The sequence below is a fragment of the Mauremys reevesii genome, linkage group 26, assembly GCF_016161935.1.
Source record: "Mauremys reevesii isolate NIE-2019 linkage group 26, ASM1616193v1, whole genome shotgun sequence".
NCBI classification, from domain to species: domain Eukaryota; kingdom Metazoa; phylum Chordata; order Testudines; family Geoemydidae; genus Mauremys; species Mauremys reevesii.
In genome coordinates, this window is record NC_052648.1 from 8,174,446 (window position 1) to 8,192,213 (window position 17,768).

At 52.4% G+C, this 17,768-nt stretch overlaps 1 protein-coding gene across 2 annotated transcripts; it reads left to right on the top strand.

The window, feature by feature from the left end:
- The first annotated feature begins 5,983 nt into the window (after positions 1–5,983).
- Positions 5,984–14,431, top strand: LOC120391902 (perilipin-3-like). Of its 2 annotated transcripts, none has more exons than XM_039516146.1 (8): positions 5,984–6,068; positions 7,425–7,491; positions 8,439–8,634; positions 9,232–9,314; positions 9,823–10,087; positions 12,309–12,508; positions 12,639–12,767; positions 12,871–14,431. In XM_039516146.1, the coding sequence occupies exons 1-8, from the start codon at positions 6,034–6,036 to the stop codon at positions 13,228–13,230; spliced, it is 1,335 nt and encodes a 444-aa protein (XP_039372080.1). In that variant the 5' UTR covers positions 5,984–6,033; the 3' UTR covers positions 13,231–14,431. The 2 variants fall into 2 exon arrangements, with proteins under 2 accessions (XP_039372080.1, XP_039372081.1); XM_039516147.1 differs by having other exon boundaries at positions 12,874–14,431.
- Positions 14,432–17,768: the final 3,337 nt, after the last annotated feature.

Consider the following 17,768-nt stretch of genomic DNA (forward strand, 5'->3'; position numbering starts at 1 on the left):
CGTATTTTCCGCTACGTCTGGAGATGTTATTAAATGCTGTATAGACAAACCCTCTTGGTGTCTGGCTGATATTCCAGGAATCAGCAGGCACGTAGCAGCCAAGCGACAGGGCCCAGAGTGTTGCACGTTTCTTGCAAAACGAGGCCAAAGGAAAAGGAAGACAAGCCAGCAGAAAACATTGCTAAGGGGTGATTTAAAAATGGTTTTGGTCTCTCTGTAATCATACTCACCTCGGGCTTTTCATCAGTAGAGCTCAAAGCGCTTGACAAAGGCACTCAGCATCACTATCCCTGTTTTACAGATGGGGAAACCGAGGCACAGAGCAGGGCCGGGACTTGTCTAAGGTCACCTAAGCAGCAGAGTTAGGATGAGAACTCAAGTCCCAGGCTGGACCACTTCATTGTTCATGGAAGCACCATGAAGCACTGGTGATAGTGCTCAGAGTGCATCTATGCTTTTGGCGATTTGGTTTTTTTGCCATTTCCATGAGATTTTTACAAAATAAAAGTTTAAAACGCCTGTAAAACCTGAGCTCGGTAACCCAGCTGTTGCTGCACCGCAACATACAAATTCCCATTACTCCTGCCTCAAGCACTACCAGTGAATATACCACCCAGGCAGCGACTGGTTAACCAACCCAAGTACTGTGAGTTACGGCCCCTCAGCTCCGGCGGGGACGAGCTCGCTATCGAGCAGTGCACCTCAGCAGCGGTAGCCTAATGCCACACACACCTGGGAGAACGGTAGGGTGACCAGATGTCCTGATTTTATAGGGACTGTCCCGATTTTGGGGGCTTTTCTTATATAGGCTCCTATTACCCCCCACACCTGTCCAGATTTTTCACACTTGCTGTCTGGTCACCCTAGAGAACGGAGAGGAGCATCCAAGGGTTGTCAGAGCCCTTTCTTCTCCCCAGAGCTAGGATGGGCCGTAGCAACACAGCAATAGGAATAATGGGTAATAATAGAGCAGTTGTACTTCTGCTCCAAACGCAGTCCCCACCCCACCGGCGCTTGACAGCATGATCGGATTGCTGCCTAAAGCAGCCTTCCAGTGACTCAGGATTGAAAGCAGACGCAGAGAGGGGTAGATCCTTTCAGACCCTAAAAGCAAGGGTCCTAGCTCCTGAACTAGGTGTCATTTTAGCCAAGGGGTGAGGGGATTGTTCTGATCGGTCAAAGAAAACGAAAGAATCAAAGTGTGCTGGTTTGTCATCTGGGATGGGTGTTCGGAGCTGCACGGGCATCACTTTAGTACTGGGGAACTAACCATTCTTTACCTTGCACTGAATTGATCCCCACTCCAAGTTCGCTGGAGGTCCCGGTGCCGCAATGCCGTCACTGCTCCTGGCAAGGACTGCGTGCTCGTTCAAGGGCTCTGTAGCTAGACGCCAGTTGGATTCCTCTCTAGAGTTACAGCCTAGTGAAGGTGCAGCAGCCTGCATCATTTTTACAAGCAGCGTCTCCACAACTGCGGTTCCCATTTCTATCGACTGCTGTCATTTTCACTTAGACCCAGATCTATTTTGGCACCTAGCTCCCATTGATTTCAACACCGCAGTACCTATGAAGCTCCGCACTTCGCTGTCCTAAACCGCCGTATAGTGTTGCTGCGAGCTGTTAAACAGCTGCCTCAGAGATGGCTGCATTGAATTAGTGGTCAAGGTGATTCTGGAGTGATCCTCTGTAAAGCACCTTAGGGCAGAAGGTGCTATAGACGTGCTCCGTGTTTTACTTTCATTCTCCTAGTGGAAAATACTCCAAGTTCGGCTGATGCCGTAGCAGAGGAGGGAAGACTTCAAGGAAGAGACTATCTGGCTTTCCTGTTGGACTGTGAACTAGGCCTGTGTGGCACTGAACTTTACCCAGCGTTTATCTGCCCCGTCACGCGGTGAATGCATTGGGGTACGCAACTTTTTCTAAACTTTCTCCGCCTGTTCCATGACATCAGCCTCAGTCCCAGCTTGTGATATGAACGGAGGTTGAGGAAGTGCAGGGAATTTCATAGAAGCAGGACCAAGTAAACCAAGACCATCCCTGACGGGTTTGTCCAACCTGTTCTTTAAAACCCCCAGTGATGGGGATTTCACACCCTCCCTTGGAATCCTATTCCAGTGTAGATAAAAAGCTTTTCCTAACATCTAACCGAAATCTCCCTTGCTGCAGATTAAGCCCATTACTTCTGTGAAAGTAGAATGAATTATACTGTAGCAATAAGACTGGATTAAAGAAATGCTGGATGTACCTTTAAGCAGGAATAAGGAATGTTGAAATACAGGTGTCAGGAAGAGAAACATTAAGGCATAAACAATGAGTCCACTTAAGCTAATGGTGGAACATTAACTGGAGATTGGTAAAAGTTAGTGAGGAAATTCACTATATATGTCTAGCCTCAGGTAAACTTGTCAGTTCTGCCTTCTTTGTCCTCTTGTTAAGTTTGTGCCCTTTTTATCGGTATAAAATAAGGCAGTGTGGGTCTTGCAGGGGGCTCACATTAACTGGGTGTTTAGCAGAGCACCAATTAACACTGTCCTGAGTCTGACTGTGACACGTCCTGTCCTCAACATGAACACGGACAACAACTGATCTCCATCCTCTTTGTACCAGCCCTTAGCATATGTGCAGACTAGTATCAGGTCCCCCTTCCGGTCTTCTTTTCTCAACACTAAACACGGCCAGTTTTTTTAAACTTTCCTCATCGGGCAGGTTTTCTGACCCGTTTCTCCTTTTGGCTGATCTCCTCTGGACTCGCTCCAGTTGATCCACATCTTGGCACATTTAGCCCTAGTTCAGTCAGGGCCAGGAGCAGTGGCTGAGTGCTTAAAGCCCCTGGCTACCTTCCTGCCGGTTGCGGATTTGAGTCTGGCGTGATCTCCCCACCTCCAGTTCACCCAGCTGCCAAATGGGTTAGGGCAGGTGGGCAAAGGGGGTTGGATGTGGCCTCTCCTGTGTCCCACTGGCTGCAAAACTGGCACTGAGCCATTGGCCCAGGGGCACTTTGATTTTCTGAGCCGAGTCCCCTGTGTGCTGCTTTGGAGAGAAGCTAAACTGAACGCAGGGAAGGAGAGCAACAGGCAGCTCAATCAGGAAGCGGTGCAGCAGGTCTTGCTGTGACTTGTCCTTTGACCTAATTTAGTATCTCCCTTCCCTGGGAGCTCAGCACCCCCATCTCCATAGGAGCCCGTCTAGTCCCCCCTGATCAGATTAACATTAGCCCCTTTCCCACAAGAGAATGGGGATGCGCCTTCAGTCCAGGCCTGACATCACAGCTCGGGACAACAGAGGTCAAGGCTCAATGCAGCTTTCTAAACCCAGACCCAATGCTGCTGCCTAACCGGTGGAGTGGCAATTATAACAACAAGCCCTTCCTCTGATAGCACCTTTCATCCACAGCTCTCCAACCAGGCAGGTCAGTATCATTAGTCCCATTTTACGGATGGGGAAATTGAGGCACCGAGCAGGGAACTGACTTGCCCCAGGTCACCCAGCAGGCCCGTGGCACAGGCAGGAAGGTCTCCTGAGTTCCAGCCCAGTGCCCTCTCCACTAGGCCATAAGAGGAAGGATGCCCAGGAGGGGTGGCTTTGTCTAAACAGCCATCTGGCTACAGAGAACTGTCTCAGCTCAGCTCTCTCTTTACATGGATTCCGAGTCACTGCGCCGCCAGACGCAGCCGGAGAGAATCCCCTGGGGCCTGGGTTAAATCCGCCCCACCCCTCGAGCGTTGAGCTCTTCGCCAGCTCGCACTCCACCACCACCCCGGGCCCGAGGCTCAGGGCCCGATCTGCAGAGAGCCCAAGCACCGCAGCGTTATCATTAGCAGTCCAAGGTCCAGCTCAGGCCCTTAGAAGGGGGGAGGGGGAATGATGCAGCCACAAAACGCTCCCCGAGGGGCTAATTCAGGGGCTTGATTGCAGGAAACAAGGCACTTCCATTGGTTTCAGTGGGAGCCACTCTGACCCCCAGCAGTCTTACTTTGGCGTCTGCTCTGATTCTGCCTCCGCTCCCCTTAGAGGGGCGACTGTCACTGGGCTAGGCATTAACAGCAGCTCCGCCACGCCATGCCATGGCAGCTGAGCCAGAGGATCCTTCCCTGGCAAGAGACCGTCCGAAGCTGCTAGGCTCTGGAGCCAAGCCAAACCGGGGCCTGGATGTCGCATCTCGCTGCATGGGCACCCATCAGCCCCCCTGCTCTGAGCTCTCTGCTAACCAGCCTGCCTCTCCCCGGGGCCACGGGCTCAAACGGGCCTGAACCAAAAAGCGCCGGCAGGGGGCCCATGACCAGGCTCCATGCAGCCGAGCGCGGAACTGGGGCACTCGCGGAGGTTGTGCTGGTGTATTAATGGGATGTACAGTAGGGATCAGCCTGCACCACACAGTGTGTCGTCCCCGTCCCCCCCCACCACGGCAGCTGTGGCCCATCCCAAATGACTGGGCGAGACCCTGGCGCAGGGGGTGCAGAGGGAGAGCTGGGCCTGTGATTAACACCCACACACACACCCCGCAGCCTCCAGGCACAGAGCAGTTTGTCAGCCTCACGTGCACCAGAGTGAAGCTGGATAAGACCCAGACCCACATAATACCAGCAACCCCCCTCCCCCCAGAGACCCCTGGCAGCATCATTCCCTCCTACACCCCCCAGGCCCTAGACACCTCCCTCTCCCCGACCAACCGTCCCCTCCCCCTGCCAGATTCTCCTCCTCCTCCCACCCAACATCCTCCATCTCACCTCCCCAAGGCTGTCTCGGCCAGCTCCCCTCCCCCTGAATTTTGGGTCCCCCCCAGCTCCCCTCCCCAATGCTGCACACCCAGCAGACCTCCTCACCCCCAGCTGCCCTCAGTGCCAGGCTGGCAGAGGGGCAGGGGGTTGTGGCTCCAGGCTGCAGCCAGCCCAGGAGGAGATAAAACAGTCCCTGCCCATCACCCTGGGGCCCCTAGCCAGGACATGCCCCCTCCTAGTTAGCAACCTGGGAAGGTTTGGTTGGTTCTGACGATCCCCTAGCTCTCCCCTAGGTCAGGGATGCTGCTGGCCCAAGAACCAACCAAGGAGTCAATCAGAAGTGCCCCATTAGATAAGCTCCGTGTGGGTTTGCAGCACCCACCACTGCTGCCAGATGGAGAGGAGAGCAACCCTCCCATCCCAGCCCCCTGGGGCCGCCCGCTGAAGACTCCTCAAAACCAGGGGTACTGGACAGGCCACTCCCCCGCCAGGGTCCCTTTGGGCAGCGTTCCTCCACCTTTTCCATGCCAGGAACCGGCTTGCTGCCTTTCTAAACCACGTCAGGACAATCTCAGGGACCAGCACTGGCCCACGGACCGGTCACTGAGAAACACTGGCCTAGGAAGCCATCAAAGCACTAGGCTCTAGCGGTTAGAGCAGGGAACCCAAAGATTCAGGACCTCTCCCCTATTTTCCACCCTCTGCCACTGACTTACTCTCTGACCTCGAGGTCAGTCACACCCCCTCTCTGCCTCCGTTTCCCCCCATGTAATATGATCATGGCAACTCTGGCCTGTCTCCATGGGGGGTTAATTTGTATTTGTAAAGCCCTTTGAGATGAAAGACACTAGATACGCTGATTATTACTGTAGACACAAGGTGGGACCCACAAGGCTACCCCAGCGCATGCAATTGTTTCTAGGGCTATTTAGCAGCAGCAGGAGGCCTTTGTATTGTCTACTCCTGTGAGAGCACCAGAGCTACCATAAATCCTAGATAGCCACCACCCTCTAAAACAGACCAGCCCCCAGGAGCTGTAATGACACACTCACTTTTCACACCAACGACCAAGGTCTGATCCTTCTTCATTCCTCCACCCCAGCAACCCAGGAGGGCGGGACTTTAGTCTCCAAACCTGGGCTGGAGTGGGACTCACATGTGACCGAGGAGGATCCATTTCCAATGCAGTTTGCTACGGATCCCCACCCACAGGCCAGGCCAGCCCTCCTCAATCAGGGTGGGAGGTTCTGGTTGCCTCCCTGAGCTGGGCGGGTCTCAGCGCTGGTATATAAAGGCTGGGCAGGGAGCAGGGCTTATGCAGCATCTAGTCTGGAGTTGTGGAGGAGACAGGTAAGGGCTTGCAATGGTCTCAGCCTTTCTAGGGGGTGGTGGCAGCTTTCCAAGTTATAATTAACTGTAATTTGAGTGTGTCAAACTCTAGGCTTGTTCGCTTCCCTGATAAGCGCTTGGCAAATGGACGCTGACTGCTTTAGCTTTCTTCTTTTCTTGTTGTGCCAGGCAGTTTGCCTGTAACATCAATGCTAAGGGACTAACTTGCTGTCTGGGAGCTCCCAGACTGGCCTGTAACTGGCTGGGTTGGGCAGCTGATGGCCTAGTACAGAGGAGATTTTAAGTGCTGGGTTCTTCCCCTGTACTGCCCCCCCCCTTTTCCTTATAGGGTTAGGGGTGAGTCTCCTAACTAAAATGTGGAGTCTCAGCTGTAGGCTTAAACACCTTCACCCCCTGTAACAGGCATCTTCTGCCAGGAGGGTTCAAATCAAACTACTCCAAATGGCAGAGGAGAAACTGCTCCCCCATGGTAGTGTGAACTCCCAACTTACTCAGTAGTTAGTTGGTTTCTCATGTTATAGCTCTGGGGTCTCAACTTTGAGAAGTTCACCTCTGAACAGCCAGCTTTTAGCCCTGCCAAGTCCCAGCTAGAGGAGGGGAAAAACTCCAAACTGACCCCCAAAGGAGTCTCTTTGCCTGCTGTGTTTGGAGCCAGTTGTCTTGTGATTGAGTCTGACTCATGGCTTGTTTGAGTGCTCGGAGGCTGGCAATGCTACTACAACCACTGTCCTTGTGGCTTCCTTCCAGGATCTGTCTCCTGCTCTGCCCTGGAGCTGGGAGTAGGGCAGGCTCTTAGCTCTCCCATCAGAGCTAGGCTGCCTGAACCAGTTGTGAGCCCTGCTCTAACACCAATCAAATGGCTGGGAGGTGTGGTGGGGCTGGCTCCCCCCTTTATGGGGGACTGCAGGTTATGGGGCTAGCTGAGAATTCCTCTAACAATCCTCCACTGACTGCCCCAGTGCTGGTCTGGTCAGTGACCCTGACTCCACTTAGTGGCTGGCAACTGAAAACGAAAATGGTGACACAACCCTAGCAAAGCAGGAGGTGTCGAAACAGCAATGAGCTGTCTGGGGCGAAGGCCGCTGCTACTTATAGCAGCAGGGGCCTTGGCAGCAGCTTGTTTTGCAATCCCGACTGGAAGGTCTGGGGTGTGTTAAGCCCAATCGGTGCCTGCTGCCTCCCGGCCCAGGGGATGTTACTCAATGCATTGTGCTGCTGAATCCCCCAGGGCCCAACACAATGAAATGAGCTCTCTCTGCTGACCTCTGAGCCCTCTTTATGGCACTAGAATTGACTCAAGCTTTATCTTCAAGGCTGGCAGATTAACTAGTGAGTTTCTATATCCCTTCTAATCAGCTTCACTGGATCCACCATGGCTTCTAATGACCCCAGTGTTGCTTCATCAAAGGATGAGGAGCAGGAGGTAGGTACATGCTGGGGGCTCTTTTTGGTGGGCTACTGGCCTCGGCTAGGAACCTGGTACTGGGCCCCTTGGCTTAGAAGTCAGTGGTGGCCGCACTGCGGCTTCTTGAGCCTCCTTCACCTGAACAAACAGGGAGCCAGGGGGCTTCTCTGAACAGAGTTGCCCTAGTCTAACTCTGGGGTCAGTGTAAACCACTGTCGTTAAACTAGCGTGAAGCCGTATGGGGCTACTGCCTTGGTCTAGGAGTGCCTTCATCTAATGGAAATTATTCTTTATTGGCTTAATGTAACTCAAAGTAACCCCCTCTCTGAATGTGGCCACACGTTTGCATTGGCTTAGCTATGGAGTGACTTCAGTTTTATTGGTGCCACTTTCTCCTGTTGATCTCAGGCTTGAGTGTCTGCTTCCCACTCAGGCAGCAGGCCTCTCTCCTGGGTTTCTGGAGCTGGGAGGGGTACGATGTGGCCAGATCTGCACTAGACATTTACTTTGCTATAACTATCACTCAAGAGGGTGGGGAAAACCCACAGCCCTGAGCCATGCAGTTCTACCTACCTAACTCGTGTGTGGACAGAGCTATGTCTACCTTCTCCTGTTGACCTAGCTACTGCCTCTTGTGGCGGACAGCAGAAGCTATTGTCACCATAGTAGTGTCTCAGTAATTAAGTGTGAACCTGCTCTGGTGAAGACACTTTTCTTCCCTTTCTGGGCTTGTTCTTTACTGGGCCTGGTCTCTCAAATGGCAAATGCTGGTAACAGGATGCTGAATCTAAGTACTCCCGGCAGTAGAGGGAGAGGACTTGACCAAGCTGGAAGTGGTGAGAGTAGATGACCCTCTGAGAACTGACAGACCCCAGCTACCAATGGCAGGGCCCATGACCCTGCTTGGTAGGGGAGACAGGGTGAGGGCTACCATGCAATCTACCTTCCTGCCTTCTCTCCCCTAGAACATAGCAAACCGGGTGGCCAACCTGCCCTTGGTCAGCTCTGCCTATGACATGGTCTCCACAGCCTACACCTCGACCAAAGAGAGCTACCCCTATGTCAAATCTGTTTGTGATGTGGCAGAGAAAGGCATGAAGACCATGGCCGCAGCTGCGGTCAGTGGCGCCCAGCCGATCCTGAGCAAGCTTGAGCCGCAGAGTGAGTTACTGTGGGGGTACATGTGGGGGTGGCATGGCCTTTGTGAAGGGCACCATGCTCTGCCCTCCTTCCCAGGGTGCCAGGCAAAGAGTCTCATGCCCTGCCAGAGGGAGGAGTCAGGCTGGTGACATCAGAAGCCGTTGGCTGGCTAAAGAACCTCTCCTGCTTCCATAGAGGAACATAACCCACTCCCCAGGCCACTGCCACCTCCATAAACCCTCCCGCTGGAGCTTTCGGTGTCCACAGAACCCTTGGGTGACAGTGTCACTTCTGGAGGGGAGCATAGCATGGAGCAGCCTTGTACTGCCTAAGCTTGGAGCTGTGCAGATGGGTAGGATTCCTGCATCTGCCAGTTCTCCACAGCCACGGCGTCCAAGTATAATGGAGCTGGTCCAGTTCTCCACCCATTCCAAGCTGTTGCAAATCAGCTCACCCTTGTGCCTACTGAGCAAAGTCTTTCCTCTGACTTCTGCCGCCCCTTGAGAGTCCTCATGCAGCCGGTTCTCTAGCTTCATGAACTCGAGCTTTCACAGCTTCCAGAACTTGCTGTAACAGCAGGGGCTTGTCACATGAGACACTAAACTAGCTTTCTTGCAGTCTCCTCAGCAAACGAGTATGCATGCAGGGGGCTGGACAAGCTGGAAGAGAAGCTGCCAATCCTTCAACAGCCAACAGACAAGGTAACAACCTCTCTGCTTCGAAGCCTTTGTACAGGCAAGGGGAGCAGTGACTTTGGCTTATCTGCTCAAGCAGGAGTTAAGTTTTACTGCTTGTTCCTAAACAAGGAGCAGAGCTATATGGGGCAGGAAACATGGCTTGAGCTGCTGCAGTGGCTCAGTGTAGGGCAGAAATGCTCCATTTGCTCATGGGATGATCATGGCCAGTCTGAACTGTTGCCCCTGCTGTTGCACAAGGCAGGGATCCTGACACTAGTGCAAACCTTATGGCAGTCATGCTGTGCTGACAGCCCGCTGGACACTTGCTCTGATGTAGCTCTGCACAATGCAAATGTTTCTAATCTAGTTGGGGCCCTTAAGGAATTTTTTTAAACTTGAGGTGGAGGTAGAGAAACCGAGGTGCTTCCCTTCCCCTTGGACAATGGGAAGACAACCTCCCATCCCCCTGATCTGCAGTATTCCAGCACTGGCTTGCGGTCTTATCTGAACTAATCACTGACCTTCTATCTAGATTATCTCCAATACCAAAGACCTGGTGACAGCCACGGTGACTGGGGCAAAAGATGCCATGAGCAACACCATGACCGGGATGGTGGATATGACCAAAGGGGCTGTCCAGGGGAGTGTGGAGCTGACCAGATCGGCAGTGACCAGTGGTGTGAACACAGTCATGGGCTCAGCAGTGGGCCAGATGGTGGTGAGCGGCATGGGTGCTGTGCTGGGCAAGTCAGAAGAGCTGGTGGATCACTACCTTCCTATGACTGATGAGGAACTAGGTGAGAAAGCAGCAGCTGCTCTTCTATGCACTATAGAAGGAGATAGCATGGGGGGGGTGTGTGTGTGTGAAGAGACAAGCTGGGTCTGTCTGGCTAATGCCAGCTGGAGTTGGGTTCATGGCTTCAGCTGAAGCCATCCAGCCTACAAGGTTGGGGCTAACTTCCTGATGAGGTGCCCACAGTTAACCCCTGGGAGAAACTACCACAGTCTTCATAATAGAATGAACAACCTCTGTGCCTGGGGCACCCTGCTAGCTTCCCTGGAAGATGCAGTTTGCTGTGAGGTGGGAAGCACAGCTGGGGGGGGGGGGCACACTGCTCCCTCAATACCTGTATGGAACAGGTCTGAGGCTTACAGGGTGCTCTGAGCATGGAGCACCACTAGAAACAGAGTCTGAGCCACAATCTAAGCAGGTGGCTAAACCAATCTCTGCCTCTGAGGCTTGTATCCCCTAATGGAAGGGGAGATGAATTGCTGAATCTCTTGGCATCCCCTGTTCCCTGGGGGCCACCTGACCAATGCATGGTTCCCCTCTCTCCTACATGGAGGTGTAACTCAAACAGGGAACCTTGCCCCAGCTCTATCTAAGGGCTAGAGCACGGGAGTAGGATTTGGCTGTCCAGTCTATTCCTGACTCTGCCCCTGGCCTGCCAGTGCCCTTCATGGTAGAGCCTCTCCCCAGGCTGTGAAATGAGGATGATGCATTGTCACCCTGTGATGGTCCCCAGGGACACTGCTGTTCAACAGGCCAGATTGATCCTGAATTCTCCAGCCTGTGGTGCCTCTTCCCCTGCCTGACTGCCAAATGGCCATTCCTGGTCTGCTCATGCTGCCTTCAGCATGTAAATTCATCCCCGCGAGTGCTCTTCCAGCCCCGCATGAACTACAGACAGGGCAACACCTGCAAGTTCTTAGCCCAGCCTTGTTCCCCAGACACCTGCACCTTTGCAGGGCTCAGTATCTTCTGGGACTCTGCAAGCTCCTGGCTCATTTGGTCATTCCAACACTGGGAAATGATGCATCATCATTATAACAAAACAGTTCCCCCCACACCCACTCTGATCCAAACACCCTAAGATTCTGGGGGGTGGGTATAATCAGACAGGGAAGGCTCAGCCAGCCCCTCAGTTGCAGGGTTTTTGTGGGGAAGCTTTTTTGCTTTATGCCCCAGGCAGGTTCTGGGGTGGCTGAGAGTGGTATTTGCTACTCAGGTTCCTGGGTTCATCAGGAAACTCCAGGGAGTTTCCTGATGAACCCAGGAATCTGAATAGCAAATACCATTCTCTCAGCCACCCCAGAACCCACATGCAGCCTAATGAAAAGCTGCTTTTCCCCCATGGTGGCTGCATGGCTATGGCTGGCCCAGGGCTCCTCCAGTGCTGAGCCCTGTCAGATCCCCATGCAGGATGGGCAGGGGATCTCAGGTGCTCCAACTGCAGGGGGATGTGTAGAAGGGGCAGAGCTGGGGGGGAGGAGGGGCTAGCCTCCCCTGGGGGGGCTCTGCCTACTATCCATGGACAAGAGGAAACCCCACAATAGATGTTAAGTGACAAGGCATGAAATCCAGAATTGGTTACAAGAGAAATAAAAAGATTGGGGGGTGGGAGACCCAGCCTGGCCCCCCTTTAGTTCAGTGTCATCAGGTTCCTGCAGGTCATGAGTGGAGATGGGAGGTGGAGCACTGCTCTGGAGGTCACTGTCTCCTATCATCCTTTTTCCCCTTTCTGAGGATTTGCACCCTGTGGGGTGCAAAGTCACTGTTTGAGCCTCACATACCCGGGAGACAAGATAGAAATTTCTCACGCACCTCCTCTCGGTTGGAGAAAGCTGTGGGGGTTTATTTTAAACCCCTTGCTGGTGTGAGTCTCTGAGAAACTGGTTTGTGGACATTGCCTGGAGTTGCAACTGTTCAGGGACAATCCTACAGTAGAAACTACACAGCTCAACAGGATGCTGCTATTCCACAGACTGAGGTTGGCAAATGATGCCTCAGGCATGTTTTGGACAAAACATCACCTATATAAAAGTGAACATGGGGTCCGGGGGGTCTGTCCCACCCCATAGATATGAAGTGGTACAGCAGCTTGGTACTTTACCCTAAGCATGTTCCCAAGCTAGAGGCATTATTGCCAACTCTATAGAGGAGGTGCAGGCATATCTCATACCTCCCTTGCCATCTCCTCCACCTGGCACCACTAACCCTCCACTCTCTGCTTCCAGCTAAACTGGCCACATCTGTGGAAGGCTTCGAAATGGCGTCTGTGGAGCAGCAGAAGCAGCAGCAGAGTTACTTCGTGCGCCTGGGCTCCCTGTCCAGCAAGCTCCGCCACCGAGCCTACCAGCACTCCCTGGGCAAGCTGAGGCATGCCCGGCAGAGCACCCAAGAGGCTCTGTCCCAGCTCCACCAAACCATAGAACTGGTAGGAATGCAGCTGTGGGCCATGTGCACACGCCCCTGTACTCCATGCAATGGCTTGGTACAAGCCAGGTGAAGTGGCCAACATGGCAAAGTCCCTTCCTGTGGTGATCCCAATGTCTCTTCCCTTCCAGATTGAGCACGCCAAGCAGGGCGTTGATCAGAAGCTCCGTGATGGCCAGGAGAAGCTGCACCAGATGTGGTTGGAGTGGAGCCAAAAGCAGCCAAGTCTGAGTAAGGAGGTGGGCTCGGTGCAGCCAGAGGTAGGTCATGAGAGGGTGACTCCAGTCTACAAGTAACCACTTGGCGTGGGGGGGAAGTCTGGTGTCCCGACTGGCTTCTGACTCTACCCCTGTTTGTTTGCAGCAGGTAGAGGAGCAGGCGCTGGTCATGTCCCGCAGCCTCACCCAGCAACTGCAGACCACCTGCCTGACTCTGGTGTCCAGCCTGCAAGGCCTCCCTGCTGACCTCCAGGACAAGGCACAGCTGGTTCGTCACCATGTCGACGAACTACGTGCTTCGTTCTCCGCTGCCGGCTCCTTCCATGACTTGACTGGCAGCGTCTTGGCCCAGAGCCGTGAACGAGTGACCAAGGCCCGCAAGCTGGTGGATGAGCTGATGGATCATGTGGTGCATAATGTCCCCCTTTCTTGGCTAGTGGGACCCTTCGCCCCATCAGGCAAGCAGCAGGAGGAAGTGGAGATGGAGCAGTGTCCTGCAGATTGAGGACTCAGAAGAGGCCCTCCTAAGCATAGAGCTTCATTTGGGGCAGGGAGGGGTTATTAACTCATGCCACTTGTCACTTCCTGTCACACATCTAGCCTGGCTCTGTAGCTAGATAGCAGCACTTGGTGTTCTGATACAAGTGCCTCAATCCTGGCAGCCATCTTGCCTTGCTTAGGTTTGTTCTATTGCACTAAACACTTAGGATAAGTTTCTCCTCCCTGCATCTCACAGGTGTGGCTGTTTCCCAAACCTGCCTGTAGGCTGGGTCAGAGGCTTACCAGCAAAACTGACTCCCTCTGACTAGTCAAGACACACACACACACGCCCCACCATGGGATCTAAGGCCCAGCTTTCAAGCCAGGGTGCCTAGTTTGCCATCTCTAGGCAACAGCCAGAGTCTTCAGAGCACTGTATTTGCCAGCACCTCTGAAGCCTAGACCACTTCTCTTTAGCAACCAGATTCAGCCCTGACTTCATCCAGGTGGGTAGCACTAGGCAGTCTAGCACATGTTGCACTCTCAATCTCTTAGTGGCCTGCAAATCCTTCAGAACCACAGTAAAGAGCTAAATAAGATAGCAGCTCCCATGCCAAGGATTTCTGACCCAGCTGGGCATTTCATAGGGAATGTCATTAACTGCAGATCCCAAGCAAATGTGCAATGGTCAGGTTAAGTGTTCTACAAGCTGCTCCAGCCTTGAGGAGAAAAGCAGTCACTAAGTGCCACCAACAAACCACTGACCCAAGTCAAGATGACTAGTTTGGGTTCTCTCCACTCAAGCAAGGAAATTGTTTTGCTAAGAGATCAGTGCTCTAAGAGGGTGCCCAGGACTGCTGATCTTTCTGGACTAGAATAATGGATCATGTAGGATTCCCTTCAGGCCCTGGCCCTGGCTCCTGTATCGGGTAAGAACATTTTGCTCACAATAAAGCTGTACTTGCATTGAAACAAAGGCTTCTGCTTGTTTTGATCTGAGTGAGATTCTTGGGCATGAAGGCCTGATTCTCCCTCCCTGGCATGTCCAGTGTTCTTGGAGCAGCTGTCCTGCATTGCTGGTGCACATGAGGGCCTTCCTCTGCAGAGGGTGGATTCTCACCTCCTACCAACAATCACTTCCCCAGGTTCTTGAGACTAGGAGTCTACCCTCATTGACTTCCTCAAGATCAGTGCTTCTGAGATGAACTAGGGCCTAGGGAGTTGCTGCCACTGCTCCTCATGGGCCCTCTGGCTACTCCTGGCTTTAGCTATGGAGGTAAAACCCTGAAGCCATTCTTGAAATGGCTGTAATCTGCAGTATGACAGAAGGGCCTGTGCTGACATGTTCCCCTTTCCCCAGAGATCTCTGCTTGGTGTAATGCTGTCTAACTCTACACTACCTTCCCCTTCCTGTAACAGGCCTTGCCACTAACTCTGGGAGGACATTCAGACCACACCTAGTGACCTGAAATTCAACCTTCTGTCCTTCCTGCTGCACTTTCCTGACCTGTTCCATCTCTGGAGCAGTCTAGCTAGGGCACAGATGGCAGTGTAAATCCTAGACCACAGACCCCCTGAGGGTGGTCTGTGCTACTGCAGTCCCACATCTTTATTCAACGTGATGCATTTAAATCTCTCAGATTTAACAGAACCACTCATTTGACCAGAGGTGGGCACATGACTGCTTTGGGACAAGACCTTCAGAGGACATCCACCAGAAAAAGCCAGGGCATACAGCTGCAAAGACTATCCTGGTGTTAGGAGGCATAGGACCAGTCTGCTGGCCAGCTGTAGCTTGCTGAGGTCTGTCACTTGTTATAGCTGCTGGCAGTGTTGGTGACAGTCTAGCCGCTGACAGATTCAATGGGTATTACAAGTAACAATTAGTGTAAGATCTGGAGCTTGGAGGATTAAAATATTCCTCATAGCTTCCACACACCTTGCCTTCCTCTAACTAGCCTGACTACACAGCCTCTGGTGCAAAACCAGCCTGCACCTAAAAAGTATCATGCATGTGTGGCCAAACCAAATTCTCTCTACAGCTGAAATGTTAATGTACGGGGTCTGCAATGGCTTAGGGCAGTGCCTCACTTAAAGTTGCATTTAAGAGGTCAAGCTCTTGCCCTCTGAGGGTAGATCTACCCCTAAATTTTCCATACAATGTGAGGATAGCCTGAATTTTTTTTTTTGAGGTAGTTACAGACACAGGGAGTCTCATCTCCCAGACCCCTCATTAGCTCTAAGAACTACCTGGACAACATCAAATGATGCCTGCAGTGAGTTTGATCTCTATGTAATTTTGGGTGAGTTCTGTTCTCCCTTTTTGCTCAGTACTAGAGTGTTCCAGGCTGCTTAGCTGAGGGAGACCGTGGCTTATGCCATCTAGGCTATTCTATGAAGCAGGGGTTGGTTAGAGAGCAGAAGCCCTGTCTGACAGTCTAGTTAGCCTGAGCCTCTGAACAACTCAACCCATAAAGATTAGGATTGTCACTGCACCAGCTAAGAATGGCTGTACTGGGTCAGACCAAAAGTCCATCCAGCCCAGTATCCTGTCTGACAGTGGCTGATGCCAGGTCCCCAGAGGGAGTGAACCTAACAGGTAATGATCAAATGATCTTTCTCATGCTGTCCATCTCCACCCTCTGACAAACAAACAGAGGCTAGGGCCACCCTTCCTTACCCATCCTGGCTAATAGCCATTAATGGACTTAACTGGATAAATTCATGGAGGTTATCTCTTAAACCCTGTTATAGTCCCAGCCTTCACAACCACCTCAGGCACAAATTAACTGTGCACTGGGTGAAGAACATCCTTCTATTTGTTTTAAACCTGCTGCCTATTAATTTCATTTGGTGACCCCTAGTTCTTGTATTATGGAAACAAGTAAATAACTTTTTTCCTTATCTACTTTCTCCACATCACTCATAATTTGCTTTGTGGAAGAGCAGAATGTGGCTGGGGGCTGTGCTCCTGCACTGCTACACCAGTCTCATGATTACCTCTGTAGTAACAGGTGCTGGTTTCTGGCACTGCAAAGCAGCTACACCGGTTTATGCTGACTTAAGGTCCTCTCTGGAGTAGCTGCAGGCTTAGCAAAGAGCAGGCGTCCTGCACGTTCTCAGGGGTGCCCACCACCCTCTCGGACAAAATAGCTCTTGTGTGGCTGCTTAAAGGATTTAGCTGCTCCTGAGCAGTTTAAGCTGAGTGAAAGCAAGGTCTACCACCACCATGGCCCCTCCTCTTCAGTACTTGTACTGCAGTGATACTTGAAGTCCTGCTCCACTAGGTGCTATCCAGACAAAAACATCTTTAACAAGCTGGGCATCTGGCAGTTTTCACAAAGAGCTGCCTGCTGCAAGAAAGCAGCCCTGGCTGGGTTGAAGATACTTTCTTAAGAAGGGGGGAAGGAATACCCCAAACCACTAGGGTGGGTGAGTGAAGATCACTGCACACAGCATTGCTACTGCAAAAGCGAGGAATGGAGGTGTTAAGACAGCTAATGTAATACCTTTGTGTTCCTCCAGCAGACCAGCTGCTATTCAACACATCACAACCTTATTGCTGCACCTGGGAGGTGTGTGGAGGGGGGAGATGTATGTAGCTGAGGCCTAGGTAAGGTAATAATTGGAGATATACCAATCTCCTAGAACTGGAAGGGACCTCAGAAGGTCATTGAGTCCAGCCCCCTGCCTTCACTAGCAGGATCAATTTTTGCCCCAGATCCCTAAGTGGCCTCCTCAAGGACTGAACTCACAACCCTGGGTTTAGCAGGCCAATGCTCAAACCACTGAGCTATCCCTCCACCTGGCTTAACAGAGGGAGGGAGATCTCATTTTTTGGAAGCTAGAATTAGGGATATCAATCAATCAATCAATCAATCAGGTTGAAACTAGAACATTTGTGCTAGATAGGAGAAGCACATGGGTCAGCAGGCTAAGATGACACAATGCCTGAGCCCACTAAGAGGAGAACATGCAGTGACCTATTTACTAGGAATGCGATTTTTAAAAGGAAGTTAGGAATGTGGAGAGGAGGAAAAGAGGAAGTCAACCATAGTCAGTGTGGGGACAGCCTGGGCTGCCCAGGGGTTGCTTCCTCCAAAGTAACCAAGCCAAAAGCGGGTGATGCAATGTATAGTAAATGCAATGAGCTGTACAGAAAGGGAGAAGGTTTTGCTGTAACTTGGGAGTTGTGATGTACCCTGCAGCCATCCCCCCGTGTTTGAGTCTGATCCACGCTGTAGCACAGCTGTACACTAACAATACCTGAGTTCGTGGGAAGCCAAGTGGAGAGAGATGGCAGAGGGAACCCCACCGTGGAACCCCAGCCTTTCACTCAGCATCTCCGGGTGGAGCTGGCTGTCTTTGCACACAGGAGAGTTCATAGGGCCAGAGCGCAAGGCTGACTCTTCTAGTTGGGAATATGGGATAGCAAGGTTCAAGGCCCAGCTCTGCCCAGGCTGGAGCAAGGACTGGAAGCTGGGTCTCCTAGGCTGCAGCTGAGAGCTCCAGCCAGTGGGCTACTGCTGTTCTGGGGGCAGGGGGCGGGGGGAGAAGTTCTTG

Excerpts from the sequence above, each read along its gene's own strand:
- LOC120391902 (XM_039516146.1), top strand. The coding sequence starts at position 6,034 with ATGCAGCATCTAGTCTGGAGTTGTGGAGGAGACAG. Across the intron at positions 7,492-8,438 it reads CAAAGGATGAGGAGCAGGAG|AACATAGCAAACCGGGTGGC; the intron begins GTAGGTACATGC and ends TCTCTCCCCTAG. Across the intron at positions 9,315-9,822 it reads TTCAACAGCCAACAGACAAG|ATTATCTCCAATACCAAAGA; the intron begins GTAACAACCTCT and ends CCTTCTATCTAG.